We start from the raw sequence: 16014 nt of genomic DNA, 5'->3' as shown, positions 1-16014 counted from the left end.
TACATGTTAAAGCAATAAATAAATAAATAAAGGAACTCCCAACATTAAATAAAAAAAATAGAGTGCTAAACAAGACCTATTGATAGATTTGGGGCTACACAAATGATTGCTTAAGGACAATTCAATCCTATAAACTAAGAATTACATTGTAAGTACTTCCTTCTCACCCAAAGCAATTATTGAGATGGAGCAAGCATGTCAGCCCTGAAACTTTCCAGTGATAGCAAATGTCTTCTCAGCTGCTGAATACACCGATGCCAGTGCAGACAGGCAGAGTTTCTCTGTTTCAAAACACTAGAGTATTTATTGTCCTTCTGTCCACATGTTATTGATCTGCTTTATTATTTTCTTGTAGAAACTCTTTGGCAATCTTGAACAAAGATCAGTAGAAAGTCATCACCAGCCACTCTGGACAAAGGTCCAAAAGAGAGTGACTTCTCATCTATTACCATGGAAGTCACATGACGTGATAGATAATGACTGCCAGCCCTGAATTCTATATCCTGTGGTAATAGCTTTTTTGAATAAAGACATTTGTGAGGACATGGTCAGATAAAAGTAAATAAGGGAGATTGCTCTCCAGCAGAGAGTTCCCCATAAAGGATAACTACTGCAATTCATTACAGAAATTAAGACATTAAGAGAAAAGTAACTGGTAGAAGGAGTTTTCAATTATGTTTTTGCTTTAGATGAAACCTAGCATTTGAGAAGGGTGCTGAGTAAAAGTAGTAGGAAATTTAAAGGGGATTCTTATGTAAAACATGGGAAGTAGAAATGGTAAATGGATTTTAAAGGTAAGTACGGTTTTCAGATTTCCATTTAAATGTAAAAGGTCGGCATTAGTACAGGATGGCGTGCGTGCACGCGCGCGCGCACACACACACACACACACACACACACACACACACACACACACACATTCTCAAATTGTACACTCAAAACCAATTAAAGATGCATGCCAAAATAAAATTCTTGAGAACTCCTCCTCCAAAGCAAGGGGAAAAAGAGAAAGAAGACTGAAAAACAGGCAATGTAAAACAAATGAACAAAAGGACAGATGTCTCTCTCTCTAACACATTAATAACCTTTTTACATTAACTGATCTGAATACAGAAATCTGAGAACTGTACGATTTAGTTGAAGACTCCTTATAGATATGATGTAAATTAGTGCTTCATCAGTATATAGTTCATATTCAATAGTAAGTGGCTTTCTGAGATGATCAAATAAAATATCCTAATATCCAAACCAATTAGAGAAAATGAGATATAAGCAAGACTTCAAAAAACTGTAAGATAAATCTGTGACAATGCATCTACAAATCTTTACAACTTACAGTATTTTCCAAGCTGGGTCTATACAGATTCCCTAAAGGACTTTATAGAAAATCAAGCTCTCAAGTCTAGATGCATTTCTATTTAAGATATCTAGAATGAGCTCCTCAGTGTTAATTTGCATTTATAAAACGTGGTCCAAAGATACTAATGATACTGGTTGTGGAACCATACTCTGGAGATCATTATCCAATCAGCTTGGCTATTGGATTTTCAGTTCCATGCTTTTTATTTTAAACATAAACCAACATCATCTTGCTTTAAAAGCTAAACTCTAACCACACTTAAATTATAGTAGACCTGAAACTTTAATAAATACATGTTGAAACTACGGAAAAGATAGAAAAGTTGCTTTTCAACCCTGGCCACTCAGTACCTTCCAAGATGGCTTCAGGGCTGTTCTATACTTTCCGAGAAAAACCACACCCTGATACCTGTCCCAAACACTTAACAGCACATGATGTCCCAAGCTGAGCTCTTGCCCTCTCAGGGATAAAATAACTAGTAACCAATCATTTTAAAGGTCAGCTAACCCATCATGTTTGTAATAAGTTCTGCTTCTGTAAGAGTATAAAAGACCCAAGCTACGCTTATTCGGGGTCTTCAGCTCAATAGAGCTTGGTAGACCCCATCATAATGGGTCAATAAAGCATCTCTTGCTGATTGCATTGGACTGGACTCTTGTGTCTCATTGGATTCCAGGAAGTAGGACCTAGCCCCCTTATACCACATTAAACTATCTTTGCATGCTGGCTGTCCAATTCACTTGCTATTAACATATGTCACAATGTTGGACCCATCCATATAATAATTATGTTAACATTTGAATGTCACTTGTTTTCCTGACCTATATGAATATTTTTTCACTTGTTCAAGTATGACATTTTCAAACATGGGTAAATTGTCACAATCAGTTTCTGAAAAATTAAGAATATATATGTATTTGTTTTCAGAAAATTGTAGAACATGATATATATGAAGCAATATGTAGGTTCACAGAGAATAATAAATACAGTATGTTCCCCATTTTGGCTAAATTACATTGAATTGTTCAATATTTATAAAAATAAATAAAATAAACAAGGTAGATTCAGAATCCATATGACTATAATTATAATTCTTGAGACTTTTGAATTTTGCATCCAATTTTTTTTCTCTTACACTTTCCACACTTATGGTATATTTCTCCTTTATATTTCATCAAATGTAAATTACCCATAAAGATAATTTCAAAAGCTTAAAGCATTGTTGTTGTAGTGATATTGCAGCTAAAACTGTCATTACAATGATGAGCCTGTTGAGCAGAGCCAGTGCACTCAAAAAGTCTGAGGATGCTGATAGCTCAGACTACATGAAGTGAATATAAACTGGTTGGTCTCAAAAAATGAAACTGCTTTTACTAGTACTGTCTTTGCCTGCCAGCATCCAGAATATTCCAGAAAAACCTTCTTAAATGCTAGAATTATACCTAACTTTTTATATGTGCCACATTTAACTTGAATTAGAGTATGTATTATACAAAGAATGAAAATATAACTATATTTATGCAAACTTGTGGCTGGGACAACTTTCCTCCCACACATTTAATAAATGCTGGTCCATCAATTCCAAAAACTTTAGAAAATTGTAAGTAAATTCTTTTCCATATTGGTAACTATCTAGTTCATGAGACACAATACACCCTCATGAGGTCCCGTTTCACTTACCATGAAAGTGGGATAGAGGGGAGGACATCCTATTGGGACTCTAGGTGAGAGAAGCATGGGAGAATGGGGAAATAGAAGGATCCAGAGGGTCCGAGAAACCTACAAGAAGAACATTGTGATGGGCAGATCTGGGCCCTGGGGTCCTGCTCAAACTATGACACTAGCCAAGGAAAATATATGCAGTAAACTTCAAACCCCTACTCAGATCTAGCCAATGGACAGGATATTCTCCACAGTTGAGTGGAGAGTGGGGTATGACTTTCACACAAACTCTGGTGCCTCAAATTAGACCACGTCCCCTGGATGGGGAGGCCTGGTGGCACTCAGAGGAAGGACAGCAGGCTACCAAGAAGAGACTTGATACCCTATGAGCATATACAAGGGGAGGAGGTCCCCCTCAGTCACAGTCATGGGGGGGCGCAGTAGGGTGAGAGTGGGAGGGAGAGAGGAATGGGAGGATACAAGGGATGGGATAACAATTGAGATGTAATATGAATAAGTTAATAAAAAATATATATTAAAAAAAGAGACACAATAACCTGATGAATTGAGAATGGGGGCGCACAAGGAAGTCATGAAAAACCACAATGATAATAACATAGTGAAATGATTCCACATTGCGCTAATCCAGAAATTCACTCGTATGTGTCATTTCTAGATGCAGCAGTACAAGAAGGAAATGTTAACAAGGAAGATACGCCATTATAAAAGAGGTGCGCAGTGCTTACTAAGGCCACTGTCTATTGTCTTGTATCTGTCAGATTGAGAACTGAGAAAGAACTTGACATCAATGTCTGACAAATCATGAGTGACAAATGGAGGAAAAAACCAAAGGATTAATAGTCATGAAACATATTATATATTGAGTGGGAGAGGGCAATCACACTGTGGGAAAAAGACAATTTAACACCTGTTGTCAAATCAATTACTACAACTCACACAAGCAGATGAAGTCAGTAGACCCTACATCATATTTAGAAACAGAAATATAAGAGCAAAAGTAGATTTGAAGACAATTAATGCAACTAACTAAAACAGTATAGGTTGAATTATGCAAGTAGAAATCTATGATTATAATATATAAATGACTGTATGTATCAATCTAAATTATTCTTCCTTCTGGTTATGATGAAAGTAGACTACTGGTAATAATTTATTTTAAAACCAGAATTGAATTTCCTGCTGTTCTCACTGACACAACGAGGTGGAGAGCTCCACTTTCCCATGTGGCAGGTCACCCCATGCTCCTCAGATAGCCTGAAACCGTCATCACAGGCATAGCTGAGCGTAGTGCCATGTTCATGAAAACTGGACTCAACTGCATCTCTCCTTCCTTCTGATGAACTGGGTAATTTAATAAATCCATGTTCTATTTCAGGGGGCTGGGAACATGGAATTTTTACTACAAGAACAGAAAATATAATCAAGCTGACATAAAAAGCTTACATTGGAAAATAAAAACAAACTGCTTGGATCATGTCTTTATAGTATTTATGTTATGCCCTTATTTTTCAATAACCCCCTTCACCTGAGTTCTCTTCGATATTCAAAGAAAGAATGTTGCAAAGTGAGTCATAGCTACTGACCAATGCAGTGTGGTAATGACTGCCACCTTCCATCTTTGCACACCATTTCATCTGTGCCCTGAGTTTGATAATTTCCTTGGCAAAGAACAGATACTTTTTCTCCATCCCAATATTTCACTGTGGTTTCAATCACTTGGGCGTTTGGTATCTGTGGTGGAGGAGGGCAGGATTCTTTCTCTGCTCCAAGAAAAACATCAAAATCAGAGTTATTGACTAAAGACAGTATCTTAAATTACTAAAGTAATAGTTTTCATTAAATAGTAAATTAGTTATGTCTACATAACAATTATGTATATTTTATACTCTTCACCTTGTTTAGAAAGTTAATATCTTTTCTTGATCAGCTCTAGATTGCTTCTCATGCATTCTTTTTTAAAAGCAGTCTTGCATTATTTTTATAAAACTTATTTCAATTATTTCCAGCCTTTATAATACTTTAATGGAATTATACACTTAAATATATTAAGGTTACATGGAGGTTTCTCTAGTGCTATCTATGGATAGCTATGATCTAATATGTTTTAGTAGATTAAAAGTCCTTATTAGATAGTTTACCAATGAAAGTTGATTAATCAAAGTGATGCTTACATTTGGTTAATATGCTAGTGACTTTTGTTATCTCTATGATGAAATACCTGGCAAAAACAACTTTAAAAATGAAATAAGGAAGAAAAGAAAGAAGGAAAAAAGGGTTTAATTTAGCTCATCATGCAAGGAAATCATGGCCACCAGAGTGTGGAGTTGCTCATATGCTACTTGTTGTCAGGAAGAAAAAAAAAATAGCACTGGGATTCAGGTCAATTCTCCCTTTTTTCTAGGATTTCTGCTCATAAAATTGTGTCACCTATATTTATAATGGCCCCTTTCACCTCAGTTAACCTGAATTAGAAATGTCCTCTCAGTCTTACTCAGGGCTGTTTCCTAGGTGATTATAGATTCTGTCAAGGAAACAATAAGTGTTAATCAATGTGGAGTTAATTCTTGGTCTATTAGAGTATGGAGTATATTCACAAATGGTCTGTAGTATGTTATTCAAAATGTCCATTACCCTGGGCATACCATTTAATGAGAACTGGTTAGAGATGTGAAAAATTATGGCATGGATCTAGGATAATGCATAGTTGGTGCTTGTATTAACATGCCTCTGAGAAGTTTTGTTTAAGTCACTACAAAATCAAGCACCTTAGATTAATCTTTCAGATTCATAATATGAAAGTGTGCTTTCTTAGTGTTATTAATGACTTCAATCTTTTATACTTTTGCTTAAGTACAGCAGAATGACTAAAAAGAAAGTAGCACTAGTGTAGTAAATACATTTTTTTCCACAATCTATGAACAACTAGGTAGCCATACAGGAAAAAACAAAAATTACCACTTTACTTCATACTATAATCAAAATTATATCAGATATTATAAAACCAGAAGCATCTACAGAACAACATGTGAATTCATGAACACACATGTTATAGGATTATTTTGATATGGCATGAAAGTAGTTTTCTGTGAATTTTAGTCTTTACGAAATAATTTAAGGCTGGGTGTGGTGATGCACACTTGTAACGCCAGCACTTGAGGAGGCAGAGGGTGGTCGATCTCTGTGAGTTCATGGCAGCCTAGTTCACTTAAATATAAACTATATATACATAGTTTAAAATATCAAATCAGCCAGAGCATCCAAAATGACAGTGACGAGATAGGAAAGCAAAAATAATGGAATGTATAAATTGCTATTTACATAGAATTGGAGATGTCACGAGTCAGGTTTCTGGATAAAAAGATTGATTGTTACAAGAATGAATAGGTTATTAAATTGGCAATATAGAAATGCATGATGATCCAGCACAGGCATAGGAAATGCACAGCACATTCATTGTGGTGAAAGAATTACAAGTAATGTAACAGTAAGGTACCCTTAGGACACATCCTGGTCAAGTTTCTTTTGTGTTTTATACTAACAGTAACTAACAAATTAATACAGTAATTTCTAAATCATCTTTTATTTTACAAATATTATTTTTGCAGTATGTCAGCTATGAGACTGTGTCTTCTTACAGGACAGGGATTCTGAACCCATATAATCTCAAATGCATGCTCACCTAAATAGCACCTGCATGATGAAAATATAAGTTGACATGTCAACATGGACAGAAAAATATTACAAAGCCTTTCCTCTACATGAAGAGATACAGGTAATTAATGGCTATCTATAATGGGAAAATCAGTCTTTTCCAAGCATGAATGAGCCCATAAGTAGGTTACCTAATCTTATGCATTTAGTCCTAAACTAATATACATAAAAGAAATACTAAATGGATTCATCAGACTCAATTTATATATACAAGTCGGAGTGAAAGAGAGACAGGTGGAAATGATATAAATACAGGATTCACATGAAATTCTCAAAAAAAATTACATTGCTTTAAGAACTCAATGATACTACTACTACTACAGATGATAAAAGACTAGAATAGTCACTAGAATACAGAATAATTAAGAGCTTACTTGTACAAGTTGGTTCCGGATCCCATCTTCCATTGACACAGATCGAGTGATCATACCCCTGCTTTCCTATACATTTGTAGCTCATGCTAAAGTTATGATTAAATTCATGCTTCCAGGCCCTTTTTGCCCAAACTGCAGTTAACAATGGTGCTTTACACTTCTCAAGTTGATCTGTTGCTGTAGGGAAATATTTCCATGAAAAATAAAAACAAGTACAGGAGTGAGCTAGCTGCTACATTAAAAGTAGCTATATAGTCATTGTACGATGAAACTGCGATTTGTGTCTATAAACTCTGACAGCTAAAACGCTGAGATTCACCATGCAGCAGTGGTTTATGGTGTGAGCACTAGGTCTCACATCCAGTCTTTCACACCTTAGCGCTTATATCATGCAGGGCTTTAGGTATTTGGCAACTGTGTGTGCATCGGAAATCACTGTCTCAGATGTACTACCTGGGAAATGATTATGACACGACCAGCTTTGATCCCATACTTGAAAGCTGTGAAAATGTTCACATTTTTTCTCTCCCATTATATTATCTTTAGTCTATAATGGTAAAAAAAAATACTAAGATAAAAACTAATGCATATAAGATATAAGGAGTTTCCAGCTTAAATTTCATTTTTGATGTGTATAATATGAGAAAAGAACATCTAACTATATATTGGGTACAAATATTTCAAAACATCTTATGAGAGATTGAATTGGTATAAGAAATTAGAAGGCATCTATCTCTTTTATATTCCCTTTATGAGTGTATAAGATGCTGTTTCATGTGCTAGGTCATCTTATAATATGACACTATGAAGTCACAATAATGAAACTGCTTGGTTGTGTTATGAGTTAGGTAAGAGCTATATAGTTCTTTTAGTGTGATATATATTTTAATTTCTCAGTGAAGGTGAGAGTTCTTTTTGATTGTGAGAAACTTTCAGTAGGTCCTGGATAACATTTGTTAATATAAATGGAGACTGAGATAAGTATAAAAAAAATAACTAAATAGCCAAAGTACTACACTTGTTTTAAAGTACTACACTTGTTTTAAAGTACTACACTTGTTTCAAAGCACTACACTTGTTTAAAACAACATTTAAAATATTGACCAGAAAAATTTAAGCTATCAAGATACTTGCAAACTAGTCACTTTCTTAAGCTTGGTTCACAGGGGGGAAAAGCTGGTGTTCCATAAAGACAAGTGAAGAAAGGCATATAGTCAAGGGAGCATGGTAACTGTGTGAGTACTTTGTTTTTGAAGAAATCTCTTATTTCTCAAAAGAAAACTAAACCTATGAAAAATAGTAACAAAGTGACAGGCTAAAATCTTTGTATGTTAAGATTAACTTTGTAGCACTCTTGACATAACAGGAGAGAGTCATCTGAAGGTGGCTGCAGGCAGATTAACCTCAGAACAAAACATCTGAAGTCTGAACAAATCATAAAGCAGAATTTTGTAGTTAGAAATGTAGAGTTGAGTCTCATGCCTGACATTATGGCTGACTCTCTCCCATATGATTTTTGTGGTTGTTGTTGTTAAACAGTTTTAAAACAGTGATGAGCATAGCTTTTATAGAATTGAATGCAATGCTTTGACATAATGTATTTATTTAGCAAAAAGTGTAACAATTAATAAGTGGCAGTATTAATTTATTTTTTAAATTGCAAATAAAAATTTAATTTCAGAATCCAAGTTCATTATTTATAAATACACTAAAGCATAATCCACGCATATTTAGACTGAGCCTACATACAATATTTCAACAAAACAGTTTTTTTCTAAAGGGTCAGAGGCAAATGAGTGACTTGTCTCACCCATATTTGATTTGAAAGGAGAAAATGAAATTTTTTTTCTTTAGACATCAAAGCAAAAACTTTGGAGTCTGGTAAAATAAAAAAAAAATCTGACAGCTGATACTTCATTTTGATATCCTTGGGATCCTATAATATCCCAGTGATGGTTGAATCTTCCCTGTCATAGAAAAAAAATCTAAATGCCTAAGGTTTTGGCAGTATTAATTTAAATGAGAAACTGTTTCAGAGTTGGTTTGCCTTCTGGGCATGAGAACATATTATTAAACAACACAGGCCTAAGAGACCTTTCCAAAGGAGTTCTATGTTTCCCTGACATTAACCAACATCTAAAATGCCAATGAACTATAAAGATTGGACACTAAGCACACTGATGAGGGAATGATCCAGGATTACTATAAGAAACACCGCAGTTACAGAGAGAAGTGAATGTAGGTGCCAAGATGCTTTCAGCTACTGGTTAAAGATTCAACCACCAAAAGAAGAGGGTGATTCATTGCAGTGTGAAGTAGTTTATGGGGTTATGGTTCCCATCCAATTCCAAAACTTTTTGGTATAGCTGAGTTTCTAAGGCTGATGACAGGGACTACTGTCCCAACTTAAGTGCATTGACTCCAACTTGCAGCATGTAGACTAGAAAGAAGCTTCACAGAAGTTCTGAGAAAGGAAAGTTTGTCATAGGAGAAGAGAAGATAGGTGATTTGCCCATTTTATTTCTTAGCTTTCCAAGACCTGGAAGAAGAGTGTCATATAGTACCAGCAATGATATTTTTGTAATGTAGTCATATCTTCTTGGGTAATAGTATTTCAATTTCACTCACATTAAAAATTTATAACTAAAAACTAGATTTGAGAGACTAAACAACAAACATTTTCAGGTTGTATTATTAATTTATGTTCAAAAGTAGACATGCCCTAAATTATAAACACTAGTTTGGATTCGTATTATTTAAGTAGAGATCCAAGAAGATTATTAACTATAGAATATATACTAGGAAATATTTCTGCAATAAAAATTATGTTTTATAAAGTGTCAATTTGAGACACAGAGACTTACCAACACATTGAGGAAGCTGGGTCCATCTTCCAGTAATGCAAGAAACTGAACCACGTCCAATCATTGTGAAGGTGTCTGCACAAGTGAACTGCACTGAATCTCCGTGGTGGTAGGGAGGGACAGAAAACTGGACAGAGCCATGCTCAAGTTCAGGAATGTCTCCACATGTTCTCTCCTCCTCTGTAGATGTTTCACAAAGGGGTATTTATGATCAAGGCATCACATGAGATACAAAACAGTGTTTAAGTATTAATGTTTCTAATTACCAACACATATTGGCAAGGATGTCCAGTTCCCATCAACACACTCTATCTTATTAGGTCCCTTCAGTAGAAATCTAGATTTGCAATCAAATTCCACCACCTCACCATGGCTGTATTCTATTTTCTTTGTTCCCTTAACGTCCCCATTGAGTAGTTCAGGATGTTGACCACATGATCTTACTTGACCTATTGCAGAAATATGTGTAAATAAATGAAAATGTCCATCTTTAGTCTAAAACTCTAGTAAGTGTAGAAATTAAAACAGTTATTCAGCATATCACTTTTTATTACGCTCTTACAAATAAATAGTATTTAATTTAGATTCACATTCCACAGTTGCATAACACCTATTAAAATAGCATTGTAAGTATATTGAAGGTGAAATAGTATTTGGTAAACTTGATGCTCTGAAGACACTTGCAGACCATTCAGCAATTGTGTTTGTGTCAATTATAGTGATTTTTACATTCATGTACAATATTTTATCATATAGTTATCATTTTATAAAAAATACCAACACTCTAACAAGTATCTAATCAATGTTTTGATTTATTTAATGCCTGCTATTAAATTAATTAAAATCTGCTTTCCTACATAATCTATGCAATGTGAGGGAAGGCCTGTCTCATAAAAATGCTAGCATTAGTGGTAACGTAGACAAAAGGAAAGAATTATTTTTGGTCTCAACCATTATGCTGTATGTGTTAACACATTGATACACATTTTAAGAAGCAATTTAACCTGAGATTAGCCTTGTATACAAGTGACTGTGTACTAGCCACACAAAACATATCTTTCTTGCGTGTCTATATATCTGGATACACTTTAGATTATAAACATCCTACAAGACTGAGGAATATCAGGAGAAGAAAAATAAACTTTTTGATTCTCACTCATCAAATGTAAACAGATACTGACCTTTACATGTTGGGAAACTAGGGGACCATCCAAAGTGGTAGCATTGCACTGAATCTGGTCCAACTCTGTGTCCTTTTCGGCAAGAGAATTTCAACAGCTCTCCAACTTTATATTTTTCTTGCTTGGGGTTAACATTTAAGTGTTGTTCTAGTATGGGAATGCTGCATTCTCTTTCTGGAAAGGTAAGATCATTAGAATATACAGTTAATCATTGATAAGTAGGTTTATCTCTCTCATATACATTCACAGGGAATTGTTAGTAACCTTCTTCCTCATGAAAATGCTACCTATTACCAATAATATGGTCCCTAAATCACTATGGATGTCAATGAGAAACAGTATATTAGCCACAAAACTGATTAATAATACTAACTATTTTTAGTGGATCTCATTTGCTTCAGAGAATTATTAATGATAAAATTACAAACCCCTTATTCTCATAGCACAAAATTGTTTCATATTTGAACTACTGTCATATAATATGTAAATTACATATTAGAAATTATTTCAGCTTAATATAATTGAGGAAGTATATCACATAATTCAGTTCTAATGCATCTGAAGTTATGAAAATATAAGTAGTATATTTTAAATGAAAAGGGAAATAAGAAACATTGTGCTTCCACCTCCTACTAATAACTGTTGATTATTCTGACTCAAATTAAGAATGTGTAGCATTCTCCATTACAATTTTTTTCTTAATATTTGGCAATGTTGGGTGTTACTAAAACAAAGAAAACAAAAAAACAAAACTCAGAGGAAGGACAGCAGGTTACCAAGAAGAGACTTGATATTCTATGAGCATATATAGGGGGAGGTAATCCCCCTCAGGAACAGTCATAGGGGAGGGGAATAAGGGGAAAATGGGAGGGAGGGAAGAATGGGAGGATACAAGGGATGGGATAACCATTGAGATGTAACAAGAATAAATTAATAAAAAAAAGAAAAAATAAATGAATAAGTAAAAGGCGAAAAAAATTTCTTCCTTGAAATATCTTTTTTTTTCTAATTTAAAAATTATAAATCCTTGTTCTTAGCTTCTTTAGGTTTATGGATTGTAATATGGTTATCCTGTATTATGTTGCTAATATCTGCTTATTAGTGAATATATACCATGCATGCCTCTCTGGGAATGGGTTACTTCACTCAGGAACCTTTTTTTTTCCAGGTCCATGCATTTGCCTGAAAGTTTCAATGATGTCCTAGTTTTTGATAGCTGAATAGTATTTCATCGTGTAGATGTACCACAATTTCTTTATCCATTTTTCCATTGAGGGATATCTGGGTTGTTTCTAGTTTCTGGATATTATAAATAATGCTATGAACATAGTTGAGCAAATGTCCTTGATATATGGTGGAGCGTCTTTTAGGTATATGCCCATGAGGGGTATAGCTGGGTCTTGACGGAGAGTTGTTCCCAATTTTCTCAGAAAGCACCAGATTGATTTCCACAGTGATTGCATAAGATTGCACTCCCACCAGCAATGAAGGAGTGTTCCCCTTTCTCCACATCTTAGCCTGCATGTGCTGTCACTTAAGTTTTTTACCTTAGCCATTCTGATAGGTGTGTGATGGAATCTCAGAGTTGTTTTGATTTGCATTTCCCAGATGGCTAAATTCTCATTCAGAAGGGCAAATAGAATAGACCCTGGAAGCAGTTGAAGATGGGAGCCTACCATAGCTGTCCTCTGAAAGACTCTGCCCAGCAGGGGATCACAGTAGAAGATGAGTCTCACAGCCACACTTTGGGCAGAGTGTGTTGAAGCTTGATCCTTTCAAGTAGCATAACTATAGATATTTTTTATTTCAGGCCCACCAGCCACATCATCTCAGCTCGTTGCTGATGTCAAAGAATACCTATACAAGGTCAGGTGGACCATAAACTATGTGTATGTTCAATAAGAAACTCTGTGGCTTGTTGTTCCCAGAAATTCCCTAACCGGAAGCCCAGTTGCCCCGATGGCTAGGCACACTTTCATGGTCAGCTAGAACTTATTGTTAGCAAAATAACCTGAGCCGGAGCTGATTATCCTGTACCAAGATTCCATCCTCTTCCCTCTCCCCAGAGCTCACTGCAGTTTTCACCTTTAAATGTGCAGTACGACTTCCCCTAAATGACATGGGTAGGATCCTAAACTGGCCACATCCCTGAACTCAGAAAGAAAGCTTTCTCTTTTTTTTTTGTTAAATATTTTTTATTTTTTATATATACGTTACACATGTACACAATAAACTACCTACAGAAAGAAGAATCATGACATAATCAGGTATTATATAAATGTTACATTCTTAGTGGATTGGCTATTTGTATTTGGCATCCTTGAAGAAAACATCTTTCTTATCTTGGTTTATCTAAAATTCTGAATGTAAATCAATATCTATCATATCTCTTCATTACCAACTTAAAACATCTATCTAGACGTAAAAACATCTTAACCCTCAAACAACAACTAAGCTTAATTGTAAAACTAGACTATCAAAGTCTTTGATGGGGTTAAAACTTTCATTTTAAGCATCTGCCTTTAAAGTTAGTTTTCTCAGTTTTCACCCTGAACTCAACAAGTGCAGGGAGTCCTATGGATGAGTGTGGGGTGGGGGTGGGGTGATAGAAGGACCCTGAGGGGACAGGAGCACCACATGAAGACCAACAGAGCCATCAAATCTGGGACCAAGGGACCACGGGGCCAGGGGAGACTGATGCACCAAACAAGGACCATGCATGGAGAGGACCCAGACACCCAACTCAGATGCTCAGCCCTCTGATTGTCAGCTTAGTCTCCATATATGTCCCCTGTTGCTTGCACATTGATCACGTACCCCTGGCTGGTGCCTTACAATGTCACCAAGGAAGAGGATGCTAGAAGTTCTGATGAGACTTGATAGGCTGGGCTCAGTTAGTAGAGGGAAAGGGTTCTCCCCTCTAAGGACTAGAGGAGGTGAATAGGGGGAAGGAGGGAGGAAGGGCAGGACCTGGAGGTAATAAGGGAGGAAGCTACAATTGGGGTATAAAGTGATAAAATTTAAAAAATAAGTTTAAAGTAAGAAATAAAAATTAAAAATCACAATTTTAAAATTCGGGTAATACGTAAAAGATAACCCATACTTTCCAATCCCATGTTAGTACATAATAACTAACAGATTTGAAAGACATACTTTCAAAGTAGTGTCTAAGGGGGAAATGTTCTTTTTGGATCTGGCAATGGAATTTCAGAGAAATAGTTCATGCTATACACTTGAGCCTTCTGTGAGCATTCTCCAGATAGTTCTTTCGTTTAAATATTGGGCTTTAAGTTGACTGTTAAGTCATCCTGAGCGAGACTCACCACAGTTCGTCGATACCACCACTACCATCATCCATGGTTGTTGTTTTATTTGTATCTGTCCTGTTTATGTATTTTTGTTGATTTTACACAAATTATCTTGTTAGCATAACACAATACTGTCTTAAAGTGGATAGAAAGCCATCTTTCCTGCGGAGTCTGACCTAGCTACCTAGCTGCTGTGTTTATACAGAGGCTATAACTTGTGAGATATGATCTAATGACCTGAGTGACTGACATACATTGAGAGAGATGTTTCTCTTTGAAAGGATGGCTCTTAGTGCTCATGTACGGAAATATATCAATCTGCATTCTTTGGTGTATTGTTCTTTAAGTTTTCTGTAAACACCACCCAGCTTAAGTGGATTTGATAATGATGATGATCATAGTTTGGTCTTACACACACACACACACACACACACACACACACACACACACACACACACACTCACACACACACACACATCTCATCACAACAACAACAACAACAACAAAAAACTCCCAGAACATCTGAAATAAGCCTGGATGGTGGTCAGTCTTGAGTCTTGTCTAATTCTATGCTGTACATTTGAGGCCAGAACAAGTAAACACTGCCATTCTTCATTCTGTTTTTGAAGAACTGACATATTCCTATCTGTGTTCACACTGTCATTAGTCTTTATTAAATTTGGAATATAACCCTATCTTATCACATCAGCTTGTTCTATTGTCTTATCACTCCCCTTTCCGCTCTTCTGGTTCACATTTCCCTGTCAGGTTTGGAGATACTGAAGGTCCCTGGGAGTTTGCAGTAAAATAGTTTCCTTGAGATTGAAATATTCCATCCTGCAGGGAAGCTCCTTAAGCAGGAAATTAAACACCTAAAAATAGTTTCAAGGAGTCCCTGAAACTGACAGATTCAGTAGGCCCCTCCCTTCCAAAGTAAAGAAACTAGCTAGGTTGCTGAGAGTCACTCTGGCACAAGCAAAGTTGCAAAGACACTCAGACTACCCTAGCTGTTAACATGAACACGGAGACCATACCATCTTCCTGGAAGAAGCAGGAATCTGCTGAGCTGCCTGGCAGGGGTTTACATCAACTGAGTTACTTGGAAAAGACACTCTTCAACCTGTACGTCTCTCTGTGCATTATGCTCCAGGGTCCGAGTCTTTATGAGGTGTTACCTATGCTGGGTGGACTTTGAGTCATTTCTGCTACGGTAAGTAACCCTTTATCCAGTATTCTGTAAGGAACCCAGTAAAACGCATGGGACTCCAAGCTGAATTTTGGTGGTATCTGCCTCTTGGTCTGTCATGGGCTCCCAACTTGGGTGTGTAAATACTTGTATATCATCTCTACAGGAAAAGTTTTGTTACACAATAGAATTGTACATAAATAATTTCTGGGATTTTTATTCTATATTTGTAATGCTAAGACTCACCTTAAGGTTATGGACTAATCACATACTGTCCAGCTGGATAAATAGTCCTCCCTTTGCAATTCTGTTTTAGAATTCAACTGTATTGTAGAAAACCCGAATTT

The 16014-nt window shown here is 35.9% G+C and overlaps 2 protein-coding genes across 2 annotated transcripts in view; both read right to left on the bottom strand.

Moving 5' to 3' along the window:
* Positions 1–16014, bottom strand: part of LOC311586565 (complement factor H-like) — a 168165-nt gene that overhangs the window by 40341 nt on the left and 111810 nt on the right. The window lies entirely within an intron of this gene.
* Positions 1–16014, bottom strand: part of LOC311586686 (complement factor H-like) — a 42754-nt gene that overhangs the window by 3086 nt on the left and 23654 nt on the right. The window contains exons 6-11 of the mRNA XM_084762817.1: positions 11174–11347; positions 10259–10441; positions 9993–10172; positions 7129–7305; positions 4627–4803; positions 4233–4442 (exon numbers count right to left, since the gene is read on the bottom strand). Of these exons, the coding sequence (XP_084618943.1) occupies positions 4233–4442; positions 4627–4803; positions 7129–7305; positions 9993–10172; positions 10259–10441; positions 11174–11347 (1101 nt within the window). The remainder of the gene's footprint in view (positions 1–4232; positions 4443–4626; positions 4804–7128; positions 7306–9992; positions 10173–10258; positions 10442–11173; positions 11348–16014) is intronic.

Source organism: Acomys minous (assembly GCF_964271855.1).
Source record: "Acomys minous genome assembly, chromosome: 1".
Classification (NCBI taxonomy): domain Eukaryota; kingdom Metazoa; phylum Chordata; class Mammalia; order Rodentia; family Muridae; genus Acomys; species Acomys minous.
The sequence above is the reverse complement of the archived record's forward strand: the minus strand, read 5'-3'. Positions and strand labels throughout refer to the sequence as shown.